This window comes from Falco punctatus, assembly GCF_963210335.1.
Source record: "Falco punctatus genome assembly, chromosome: 9".
Taxonomy (NCBI): domain Eukaryota; kingdom Metazoa; phylum Chordata; class Aves; order Falconiformes; family Falconidae; genus Falco; species Falco punctatus.
Window position 1 is genome coordinate 52,954,159 of NC_137589.1, and position 12,494 is coordinate 52,966,652.

A 12,494-nucleotide genomic window follows, 5' to 3' on the forward strand; every position below is an offset into this window, starting at 1 on the left:
ATGCACGGAGTCTGCTAGAAAAGTTTTTCCCAGTTGCTCAAATGTTGCTACAGGAGTGTTGCAACTAACTTTAAGGCACCTGGGACCAGGCAGCTCTAAGTGAATGTTTTTTTTAAAAATGTGTTTTGATGGAAAAATCTACAGAGGAAAAAATTTGAAGGGGAAAAAATGCTTTGCTAAACTTGGAGCTACTTAAGGAAGCCAGAATTACCTTGCATCCTGTCATCCCGGGGGACGTGTCCCACCAGCCCAGGACAGTCAGCATGGGATGGAGAGGCAGATGGGCTGGGTGCACAGGAGTCCTGAGCTGTGTGCCTGGACCTGGTGCTGGAAAATCCACATACATGTCCGGCATGAGGTCTCTCTTAATCAGGTTTTGCGTAGGCATCAAGAATTTGGCTCTACCTTATTGGGTTGTGAGGGAAAGGAGTGGTTGAGTTGTGCTTTTTTCTTTTTTTAAGCACTGTTGGATGCAGCTGCTAACGAGGCAGTTGGCTTGGTATTGCAAACAGGAGCGGCATCCTCTGAGCAGGGAAACATCCTCGTGTCTTTGAAGAGCAGCTACCAGATGAATAGCTCCTGTGGTGTAAAGCATCTCTGCCTAGTAGAGACGCACCACTGTCTGTCTCTGGGAGAGAACCTAAAAATACATGTAGAAATTGGAAGCTGGAGTCTAGCTCCTAGTTTAAGTGGTAAATTTATTTCCTTAGGGCTAAATCCTGATGCCTTTGAAGTCTGTGGCAAGGGTCCCACTTAACTTCACTAAAGCCAGGCTTTGGCCTTTACTGTTTCGTGGGCTCTGGAGATTATCCAGTATGAAGATATTGCTGCGATTGCTCCATTCAGTGCAGAGAGGGGAAGCCTCCACCTCTGCTGTGCTGAGGGACAGCCCTGTTGGGCAGTATGGCAGAAAAAGGGGGGGGGGGGGGGGGGGGGCAAGGATTTCACAGTATGGGAGAAACACCGTTATTAACACTTGCAGATGCTGTGCAGTAAATGATCCCCTCTGCCTAGAGTGGGAAAATTTCCATCCCCTTTCACATGTGACACAGCTTCTCCAGGGTAGTCTCTGCTAGGAAATGAGTCAAGCTGCCTTAAAAAAGGGAGGTGGAAATAAAGCTCAGCTCAGACAAAGTAAATATTGATTGACTTGTTCTTACATACAAAAATGGCCAAGGTTTTTGCCAAAGTCAAGGAACAGAGGTTTTGTCATTATTCTCTTCCCTTCCTAGCCAGCAACATTACAGACCTCAGACTGGCTTGAGTCTACGACCCTTGTGGCCAATGCTGAGGATCTCTTTTAAGTGCCAGTTCTCCAAATATTGGATATTGTGCTGAATATTCAATAGTTAAGGGTGAAAGAGACCAAATTCCAAGGCCCCTTTACAGGAGAAACTTGTTTTTTCTTTGGACAACCTTTGATTTACTTTTAATCTAGCAAAGCAGCAATCCCATGGTGTTAGCTGACGTGCAGCCATGATTGGCACTGCTGTATTTCTGATTGTTAAATACTTACCTTGTGAGGTCAGCATCTGGGTTGTACAGCCCAGGCTAGCTTCCCGGAAGAGCACTTAAATACAAGAGTTAGCTGGTCATCGAGTAACGGGGATTGCATTTGGGCAGGGAAGAGGGAAGGAAATCCAGTTATCCTAGCTCATTTTCAGCAGCAGTGGTGTCATGGTAATCATTATAGCGTTACCTACGTGGTATAGATGGATAAAGGTACGATCTTTTATTAGACAAAGTGATTGAGCTGGATCAAGAGAACAGGCTTTTGGGTGCGTGAGCACCTTTGTCAGGTCTGGGCATGTTCACCTTTGCAGCTTTTCTCACATAGAACTCTGCATCTTCCCCACTGAAGTAGTTCAGCCGAGGCTGCTGCCAGCTGGCTCTGGTTCGTGTTGCTGTTGCCTGCTAATCTGCCTTGGACTCCAAGCTGTGTGTGACTCCTGTTAGACCTCAGGGCCAGAAACCAGAGGATTCTCCTTGTCTGTCCATTGCAGACTTCTCCTGGAGTTGATGGAGAAAGGTGTCTCTGGGCATCGGTCCCTCTCATTCTCCCTCGCCCCTAGGTGACAAACGCTGGAGGCGAGTCTCACCTGCTCGGTGGCAGCCATACCTAATTTCTCAGCTCTTCACAAATCAAGTCTGGTTCCTTCAACCTATTAAAATAATTTAAGACTGTAAGTTGATCTGCTGGGAAAAAGTACTGCTCTTGAGAACCTTGAGTGGTTCAGCAAAATCTAGGTGCAATTTTTTCGTGCTGGGGGGCACCTTCGCTTCCCTAAACTCTTCAGACTCTCAAAGATCAAAAGCTGCTTCTTACCAATTTGGAGAGAGACAGATACAAGGCTTTTGCTCCCTTTGAAAGTTCTGTTACTTGCCTTCTGGGGATATAAAATTTTGCAATCCCAGCTCAGTCTGTTGTTCAAATTCCTTTCCAGCTGTGTGGTCAGTACTCAGAATTAAATCCCAGAGAAGTGGACCATTGGTGCTCAGTGGGAAATTTCCTTCTGGTGAGGTCAGCTTCCTCCAGACCATCTGGAGGTGGTCTCTGGTGGGGCAGGATAGCTAGCCACATGCACCATGGGCCTAATGCATTTCGGCAATCACTGGTAACTAAGTTGAGCGTGCACTTGCGCCTCACGCAACATGCGGAAGAGCTACGCGCTCTCCATTCTGATTATTTGAACGTATACATGTGAGAGGATGGTTGGGTGTTCCTGCAACCTGCTGCCTTTTTGCATGGACTGGTTTGGCCCCCCCATACCCATCCAGACCTTGGGTTGCCCAACACCTCACGTTTTCTTTGTGCTTCCCTTTCAGATGTGGATGTTCTTCAAAGACTGGGCCTGTCAGGGAAAAGGCCATCGAGCGGATGGTCCTCATCACGTACAGTTCCTCAAGGAGTCATTCCTTTCAAATCAGGGGTCATCTTCACTCAGCGGGCACGTGTCGAAGCACCAGTCAGCACCATCCTCCCCGCAGGCTCCAGCACTGACCTGCTCCTAGTGCTGAGCCTCTGCTCCCACCGCATCAACAATGCTTTTCTCTTTGCTGTCAAGAGCAAAAAGAAAAAACTGCAGCTGGGGGTCCAGTTTGTGCCTGGGAAGATCATAGTATATGTGGGCCACAAGCGCTCTGTATATTTTGATTACAATGTCCATGATGGCCAGTGGCACAATATGGCCATCAACATCCGTGGCCAGACAGTCACTTTATTTACTTCTTGTGGGAAGCGCAGAGTACATGCGGATTTGCATTTTAAAAAGGACGAGGCTTTGGATCCACATGGATCTTTCCTCTTTGGGAAGATCAACCAGCACTCCGTGCAGTTTGAAGGAGCCATCTGCCAGTTCGATATTTATCCTTCCGCCAAGGCAGCTCATCATTACTGTAAATACCTGAAAAAACAGTGCAGGCAAGCAGATACCTACCGGCCGAACCTGCCCCCCCTCATCCCGCTCCTGCCCAGGGATCCCAGCACCTCCCTGAGTACCCCACGGCATGTGGAGCCCTCGCTGCAGGGTCTGAAGAACCTGACCACTGCTGCCCCATCCTTGGAGTTTGGCAGGGTCACTGCACCCCTCAAGACTCGGGGTTCAGGTGCAACAACCATCACATTGGCATCATCCCCGCCATCACTGCTCAGACTGACAACCAAAGCCACAAAGGTCACGGTGGCCTCATCTCCTGTTCCATCAAGTACTGAAACACAGCCACCCACCCATTCTCTCCCTCGGGTGACAGTGACCACCCCCAGGGTGTCTCGGCCCACTCCCAGCATGCGCATGGAGAAACCCCCCCTTCCCACTGCCAAAAAGGCCCCACCGACAAGCCAGAGCCCTGCCACAGCCAGCAGGAAGGAGTCCAAGCAAGAGACCAAAAAGAAGATCAACCAAAAACCCACCCTGGAGCCCTCCGAAGCACCCATTACTGTAAAGCCAATGAAGAGGATGACTGATAACACAACCAGCAATGTCCACTTTGTCACCCTGAAGCAGACTCCGCAGAACCCAAGCAACGGGCCTGTTCCAAAGAAGCACGTGCCATCACCTGCCAGGAAGGTAGATCCTAGCAGTGTCCCTCTGGTGTACAGCAAACCAGCCCTGGGGTCTGCCCGTCCCACCTCCAGAGCCAGGGCACTGGCCTTCAACCTCACAACCCCAGCTGCGACCGATGGCTATCAAATCTTCGATCCCCTCGGGCCCACTCCGTTTCCATTTTTCCTGGGATATCCAGGAGTGAAAGGAGAGAGAGGACCTCAGGTGAGTTCAGGCTCTTGATGCTGCTGTTCAGTCACAGCTCAGCCCGGCGGTGGGCAGACCCTCACCTGCGAGGGTTTCTGTAGAGCTTAGCGGAGCGGGACAGCTCGACAGCTGGAAATAGCAGCAGCCAGGCACTGTGACACTTCTGATGTGCACAATTTTAGCATATATCTCGGTGTAAACTTGGGTGCTCTTAAAAAGTCTGCGATTAAAGTTGCTGCTTAATGTTAAACTTAAGAAAAGAAAAAAAAAATTTCCTTCCTTCCTACAAGTTGCTGGTTAAAATTTTGATGGCCAGGTTGGGGCTCTGTTCCACACCCCTGGTTTTACTCAGGGGCAAGAGGGCAGAACTGTTGGTCACCTTGCAAAGAAAACGCAGGTGCCTCAAAGACATGCTGAAATTAACTATTAGTAACACTGCTTATTAATTTGTGTTGTGCCTGAAATTCACGTTTCCAGAAAATTGCCCTGTTTGAGCGAATGCAAGTACAGAGATTGCTTCAGGAATTATTTTTTTAAACAAGTTCTCTTCTATTTTTATGATATAAGTTATTTTTTTTTTATTTCTCATAGCCTGCACTTAAAACGTGCAAAGAGTTTCCCTTATAAATTTAACTGCTGCATTCCACACAATAACTACTCTCCGGGTGTATATCTTGGCCATCATAAAAGTATATACACATTTTGTAATGCTAAAAGCAGTCAGGCCACACTAATTATCTGCTAGCTTTTTTTTTTTTTTTTTTTTTTTGTTTTCAAACACAAGAATGCAAACAGGATCTTTAAACTGGCCAACTTTTTGGAGGATTTGGTGTTCCAGCCCCAGCCTTTTGCTATATTGTGTATATGAGAGAGAGGGATTGTACATGTAAAATAAGTTTCTCCCAGACGGAGACTTTGGTTGCCAAGTTCCAGCCTAGAGCAAATTTTTACAGCTGACTTCTTAAAATAGTGAAAGAAGGGTTTACAATGGAAATATTGAGACTGGCTTGCGGAACACAATCGACAGCACTCGTGCCTGCAGATGTGCCGCTCGTGTTGTGAGTAACACCTGAAGTGAAACGTGGGGTTTGCCTCCCCAAAGCCCCCAGTGGGTGCTTACCTGGACGGTTTACGTTTCCCGCCCGTCCCAGTTCAAAGCAGTGTGGTGATTTCTCTCCTTGTCATTTGGGTGGGGAGTCACTGAGGGGGTGTTTTGCTGGAAGGTCCCCGCTGTGGGAGGGGTGGGGGTGCTGCGCGGGCAGGGGATGGGGCGCAGGCTGGCGCAGGCACGCGGCCCTGGTGCGGTCTGTCTGCGCGGAGGAACCGTGGTAAATCCCTGAGTAGACGGAATGAGCTTCGGCGATTTTGTCTTTGGGCAGCCTGCTGTGTTGCATGGAGAGTTGTTTTAGGCATATTTCCAAGAGGAGAAATTTGGTAACTGTGAACTTCTCTTAAAACACAACTTACCTGTAGGGGTGGGTGTGGGTGGCCTGCTCTGAGCCCAGCGAAATCCCGACCTTTTCCACCCTCTTACCCTGCAAGCGTCATGAGGGTGACCGAGCTCCAAGCCCCCAGTTCCCCCTGCAATGTAAAGTGCTTATTATTGAACTGGAGTGGAAAATCCCTTTCAGCTTGTGAATCATAGCAAAGAAACAAATTCAGGCTGTAGAGGGCTGAGGGAAGAGATGGCAGGGTTTTTCCATCCCGTCTGAGAACAACTGGAGTCCTGAATTGAGGGAAAGGAGAACATTTTGAGGCTCTGTCTGGCCTTGTTATCCTCTTTGACTGCTGGAAACAAAAGTTGGCACTTTGGGAGGGAAAGGTTATGGCTTGGCTGCAGCTGGCTGCCATGCAGAGCTTGATAGCTCCTGTGACTCACTCAGATCTCTGCACCGTATTTCGCTGGATGTCTCTGACGTGGGAAGAAAAAGAGGAGAAAAGACTGGAACGGGGATGACATGTTGAGAAATTAATGTAGCACTTCTATGGCCAGACGAGCATGTTTCAGAGCAAGTGCTGATAAATGTTCTGTGCTTGAGTAATTACCTGGCGCCGTCCCCGCGGTGCTGGGCAGCCGTTGTGGATGAGGTCAGTGCAGCCCTTCCTGCTCTGCTGCGTGGTACCGCAGCCCGGCGCTTTGCCAGGACGGGACAGGTGAGGGGCTGGGAACGTCACCCACGGCGTCTGGCACACGGGTGGAAGGGTATGACGATTCATTAGTTTTCCCATTTGTGTTGCCTGATACAAGGTCTCTTCGAGAACGCTGTCCCTCTGGGCAGAGAAGCGTGTATGGGAAATTGCCTTTACCTTTTCAGCAAGGACTGGGGCCACCTTGGCGAGATTCTCTGGGGCAGAGGCAGGCTGGCAGCCGGCAGCACCCTGTCTGGCTTCTGCTTGGAGGGGAAGGACCGTCTTTCGTCCTGATCATCCTATCCCAAAACCAGGATGCGAATGAGAGCCGCGGTGCGAGGCAGTGATGACTTGCACATCGTGGTCTCTGCAATTCTGGCTTTCCGAATGCTACCAGAGTAACCGGTATACCTTAGCTGTGCAGAAGGGCTCCATCCCCACAATGGAGGGAGGTGTCCACGTGGTTAGGGGAGTGCAAGCAAGGGGCTAAAAGGATCTGTTCACCTAGCAATGAAAGGCAGCACCCTCGGTGGATTTATCTGTCCCGACAGACCGCCACGGTGCTGCGCAACAGGAAGCGGAGATGTTGCATCCCACATGCAACCAATGGTAGAGGATTAATTCTTCAGGAATGTTTGGTTTGCTGGGTGGCTAAGGAAGGGAGGATAATGTGTTCTTAAAAAAGAAAAATTTCTTGGGAACAATTAATAACCACAAACATTTGGGATCTCGGTTCTACATTTCTTTTGGAGGAGGGGAATAGCAAAAAGAACACCCAAACATCATGCTAAGTCAGTAACACGGCACTGACTCAGCAGCTGGCAGATGTTCCTCTGAATCATCCCCACGGCTGCCTGCAGCACCTCCGCGGAGCCTTGCCTGAGACCTCCCGCCCCTGCGCGGGGCCAAACGCGCCTCTGTGCAGCTTGCAGAGCAGCGTGACCCCCGCGCATGCCTGCAAATAGCTTGGATGCCCACAAAAGGAAAATACATTGGAAAAAAAGCGTTTTGTTGCCAGCATGTCAAGCCCTGGAACCCTTGCAGAGCTGCGATGTGCTAGGTGTTTGACTCCTGTGGCGGATGAGGTATCATTTGCTTGGCTATACCAGCAGCAGGTTTGATGGGCAGGTTTAGGGGGCGGTCGTCGCTCCCTGCCCACCAGCCCTGCCCGCTGGGATGTGTGTACTCGCCGCAATGTGGGAAAGCTGGAGCAAACCCCTTGCTCTGGGCACAGCTGGGGTCTGGCTGGGCCGCCCACAGCGTCCCCCAAGTTGGACCTTTCTCCTCCTGTATAATAAGGCTGTAATTCTATAGCTTTTTGGACCCGACAACCAACTATTGACTTTTTTGACAAGTGCCTGAGGGTTATTTTTAGAGCAAGAAAACCATACCTAATGCTGAGCGCGCGGAGGAGTGGGCTGAGTTCACTAAGAGGCTGTGGAAGCACTGAGTAACGCAAGAGGAGCGGGGAGGGAAGGAGGGAGCATGTTTCAACCAACTTCCCGAGCATCTGAGTGGGGAGAGCCCACGGGTGGGTGTGCCAGCAGCCCCTGTCCCCCAGCACGGGGTGGTGTGTGGCCAGGAGACCCAGGTTCGAGCCCGCGTGGCAGCAGCCCCCTTTCAAAGGCGGGTGTGTTCTGAACGTCCCCAGTCTAGACTGCTCCAGCTGCCATCTTCCGCACCAGCAGTTTGTCTTGGAGCCCAGCTCCTTTCATAAAGGAGCAATCCTTGCCAATTCAATCAGCGGGTAGGGGAGAGAGAGGTGATTGGGAACGCTGATAAAATACGAAGTGCCTATTTCCAGTCCTCCTTGTACCAGAAAAGGCTACTCGAGCTGACAGCCGATGATAAATTGAGGAACACACAATGTGTTTGAATGTCTCTTAATGAATGAGTCATAAAAAAAAAGCGATCACATGCTTTGTATAATACATGGGAAAAGTTTTAGCCTCACTCACACAGTTGGATCACAATTTTTTGCTAATTTAACCAGAACTATCCCCAAAGGGAAATCTTGTTGCAAGCAAATGACTAAGCATCAGAGAGCTCTGTTTGTGTAAAACAAAGTTCGCTTTGACGAGCAGTAGTTGGAAGTGTGATTGAGATAAATGTGCTGCAAAGAACGTGGGGATGTATTGTATAAACATATACAGGTATGTTTATAAATCTTTAAAAATAGAAAGCGGGTGATAGAATAGGCGATCCTTTATTTCTTCACGCCCATTCAGACTTCTTTCCAAGGTCTGAGATTGCTCGGGAGTCTGAAGCGTCTCATGCAGAGACTGTTCCTGAAATGTCTCTATAGAAAAGCTGCTTTCACCAAGCTGGAATACTAGTGTTTTGTTACGCATTGTACTGCCACTCTATCAGGAATCCAGTTGTGGACAAGGACTTTTCTGTGATAGGTGCTGTACGGACCCAGGATAAACATCTGTGTCTGTTGAAGAAATCATATTGCAAGACTGGCTTTCCACCAACGTGCCTGTCCCTGCCAGAATTATGAGGCCTTTTTCTTTTCAGACTGGTTGAAACCCAGATGTGTCCAAATGTAATACGCTAAGTCTGCATTGCAGAAGAAAGTAACTGAAGTGCTGGATTTCCTCCCACGCCCCCCCCCCCAAAAAAAAAAAAAAAAAAAAAAATCCAGATTTTTTTAGGCAGTATTTTAAGCCAGGTTTTAGTTTAGGTCCTGTCTCCCTCTGTGCGCGGTTCCTGGCAAGGTCGGCATGGTGGGGAGGGGTTGGCGTGTCCTTCGAGGATGAGGTCTTCTCCTGTTCTCCTGAGCGGGGTCTTTGTAGTTCTAGTGCTGCCCCTGTAGCTGCCCAGCCCCTCTGTGCTGGTGCTTTCCAGACGTACAAGGCTGAACGGTGGGTTTGTGGCAGTGGCCTTGCCTATGGAATGTGCCTTGTTTTCCTCGGGGAAGAAAACAAGACAGGTTCTCTATCTGCAGGGATAACATCACTGCTCAGAAATTGATGCCAATGTGGGGAGAAGCTTTTGATGCGTTTTCTGAACTCCCTTTTAAGTTGTTTTTTACCACATGCATTAGCATCTAAGAAGGAATGTTTTGTCTTCAGTCCTGGCAGTGTTTCGCGCAGTGCAGGATGCCCACCTCTGGAACAGCCTTTTCTGGGATAAAGGAGAACTGTGGCCGTGATGCTGGGGGGGGAGGGGGGAGGAGATGTACTGTGGAGAGACCCTAAAGCAGAGTATCAGCGTGCACTGGAACATGAGCTGAATTGTGTCCTGGGTAATAGTCAGCTGTTTGCTACTAGTCTGAGTACTGGCCCCTTGGGAAACTATGACAGGAGTACTTTGCTATCTGAGTAAGTTGATTCAGTAGTCATGCAGAAGGAAGCAAGTCATTTCCCAAATCACCAGCACCAGTTCCTGTACCGATTATGCTTTCCTTCAAGCCGTCTCCCAACAGGTTCAGCCTTGCTCAGGTTTGGAGATCTGAAGGCACACGGCTCCCAGTGGCATTGCCACAGGCAGAGGAAGCAGTGTGAGGAGGGTCACGATGTGGGAGAGGCAGAGGTATAAACTCGCTGATCTTGGCAGCAAGAGGAAATGGTGAGATTTCTCTTGTCCTCAGGGTCCAATGTATTTCCCTTTCAGACAACTTAGCTTAATTTTCCATTTGCAATCTGAAGCTCAAAAAGCTAAGGAAAAAAAGTCCCTTTTGCGCCAGAAAGTTTCCCAGCAGCAGCTTAGAACAAATCCTGTAATCATTTAGCGGGATCAGTCATCGTTGCTAATGCTACCGTGGGAAACTGAGAAGGGTTAAACTTTTATGTGGCTGCCATTAGCTGTTTCACAGAACTGTTCGGGCTGGTTAACAATTCAGCTGTTTGGCTTGAGAAGAGAGAGAGTATCTGCTTCTGCCATGTTTCTCCTTGATCTCTGATTTTGCGTTGTGTGATAACGGGGTGTGTGTTCTCTGCCATCGGTTTGCACAAAGGAGTAGGCAAGAAGCCAGACGCTGCGGGAGGCTCTCAGCTTTGCGGTCATGGGGTGTCTGTGCGATAGGAGGGCAGAAGCAGAGAAGTGGTATCTGCCTCCAGGTGCCAGGCAGAAGGAGCCTCCCTGCCTCTCGGAGCACTTCCCGCTGCTCCCTATGGAATTCCCGGGGGATGCTCTAAAGAGAACAACGGAAAGATCCAGACAGCCTCTGTGTGATCACTGTAACTCTTCCCCGCACCCCTGCGTTAGTGGGGGGGGGGGGGGGGGGGAAGATGTCTCTGGTGAGTGTAGGGACTGCGTGGGCACTACCTCCAGGAGGACTCCTAGCAGCTTGCCATGCGGTGGCTCGTTGATGGACGTCTTGTACTCTCCATGTCTCGGAGCCTTCTGTTTTCAGTGGGACTGCATTCATCATCTGTAAGTAGCTGGGCCCTGATCCAGTCTTGTTCTTCTCTGGCTGCCTCTTCGGATGTGCATTTTTCTTCATGTGTATTTCAGTGTTGCTCTCCCCAGGCAAAGGCAGTTGTCTGATGTGGGCCTCATGCTCGAGAACCGGAGCTGGATGCTGTAGAGGCGTACGTACAGGGCAGAGGAGAAGAGAGTCACTAGGAGGGCACAGTGCATGTCCCAGCCAATCCATCTACTGAGGAACCGTGTGAGGAGCTAGAAGGTGGTCTTGCAGCGTGTCATGTCTCACAGCTACCCGTGTCCATTTAGCTACCCCAGTCCTCTTCCACCTTGGCTTGCCTGTGATTATATGTGGTCACGCTCTCGCCTTATGCAGTCACTGTAGCGGCTGGCACCTTTTGGCCACTCATCCCGCAGTCACCTTATTCCTCTTACTCTTCAGGAGAGGGGAGAAAACAAAAAAAAAAAAACCCTGAAGGAAAGGAAATTTAAACCAAAGCAAAGTGATAGGGGCTTCTGAATTACGCACTGCTCTTTCTGTGCTGTTCCAGCTAGATGCCTTTCCCTTAACTCCATATTCCTACTCCAGTGCAGGTATTAACTCTCTCCTTATTTTTATGTTAGCTTTAGTTTATTCTGAACAACCCACATTTTTGGAGAAGGTTTTTACTCAAGTGGCCAAGTACAATTGCAGCTGCTGTTAGCAGGAAGGTGGAAAAGGTCACCTAGATTCTGGTACGCAGGGAACGCAGACAGTTGCGCCTTCTCTTTTACTTCTCCTTCCAAGGGTAAACGGGGATGGGTTTTGATGGAGAAGAGGTTAAGGACTTGAATTAATCTTTGGTAAACTGTTAACTGTCGCTGCATCCGTTGCATTGGATTCACGTTTTGATAGTTACCTTCCCAACTAAAAGGGCAAGGGGGATTTTTTTAATAAAAGCTTGGATTCTGGAACACAATTATACATGAGGCTTAAAAAACCCTACAATCATGTGTCTATTTGCACAGCTGTATAATTGCATTATGCACGGGGCCCTGGGCTAGCACAATAGCAGGTTAAAACGCTGTGTATATTGCTAAAATGAAGGTCAGCTGTATCAATGAGGGTTGTTAATACAAGGACCAGTAATACTGTGTTAGCCAGCAATAAGAAACTTGCAAAGGGATCAGATGAAGTGTCCCAGGCTATAGAGGCTGGAAACCTCCAGAAGAGGCAGCAGCGTTGGGCAGTAGCAGTGAGTGAAACAGTGGTAGAAGTCCCTCCCCATGGGGCATTAGCTGTTCTATGCTGTGTAGGCTCTTAACGCTTTTAAAACAATCCTCTTGTCATCTTTACTACAGATAGAACTAACTACAGGAAAAAAATTGGTGGTTCGTTTGATGTCCTGACAAATTGGTAGCATAGAGAGATCTACTCTGGGTTTTGCTTACTGCTCCTCTGGGTTTTTTTCTGCTGTACCAAGTTTGGCCGAATGTCTGGTTTTTATAAAGATTGCTTTTATACAGATTAATTTCCTGCTTTTCTATAGGAGGGTTCGTAATATTAGGGGAGTGTTTATTCATCAGTTACCTGTATGGTTCAGGCAAGTTTTCTCTGTTCAAAGTCTTATCCTGGGCATGAGATTTAGGGTAGAGATCTCCAGGGTTTATTGTTGTAACTAAATCACGCCTTGATGGCTCCGGAAAACCACACTGTAGATCATGAACTTTTTGCTCTTCCTTGGGGCCGGTAGCCGGCTGCGG

The 12,494-nt window shown here is 48.9% G+C and overlaps 1 protein-coding gene across 4 annotated transcripts in view; it reads left to right on the top strand.

The window, feature by feature from the left end:
* Window positions 1-12,494, top strand: part of COL27A1 (collagen type XXVII alpha 1 chain) — a 189,185-nt gene that overhangs the window by 42,106 nt on the left and 134,585 nt on the right. For all 4 annotated transcript variants that reach the window (XM_080401112.1, XM_080401113.1, XM_080401111.1 and 1 more), the window contains one exon: window positions 2,827-4,268. In XM_080401112.1, the coding sequence (XP_080257238.1) occupies window positions 2,827-4,268 (1,442 nt within the window). The remainder of the gene's footprint in view (window positions 1-2,826; window positions 4,269-12,494) is intronic.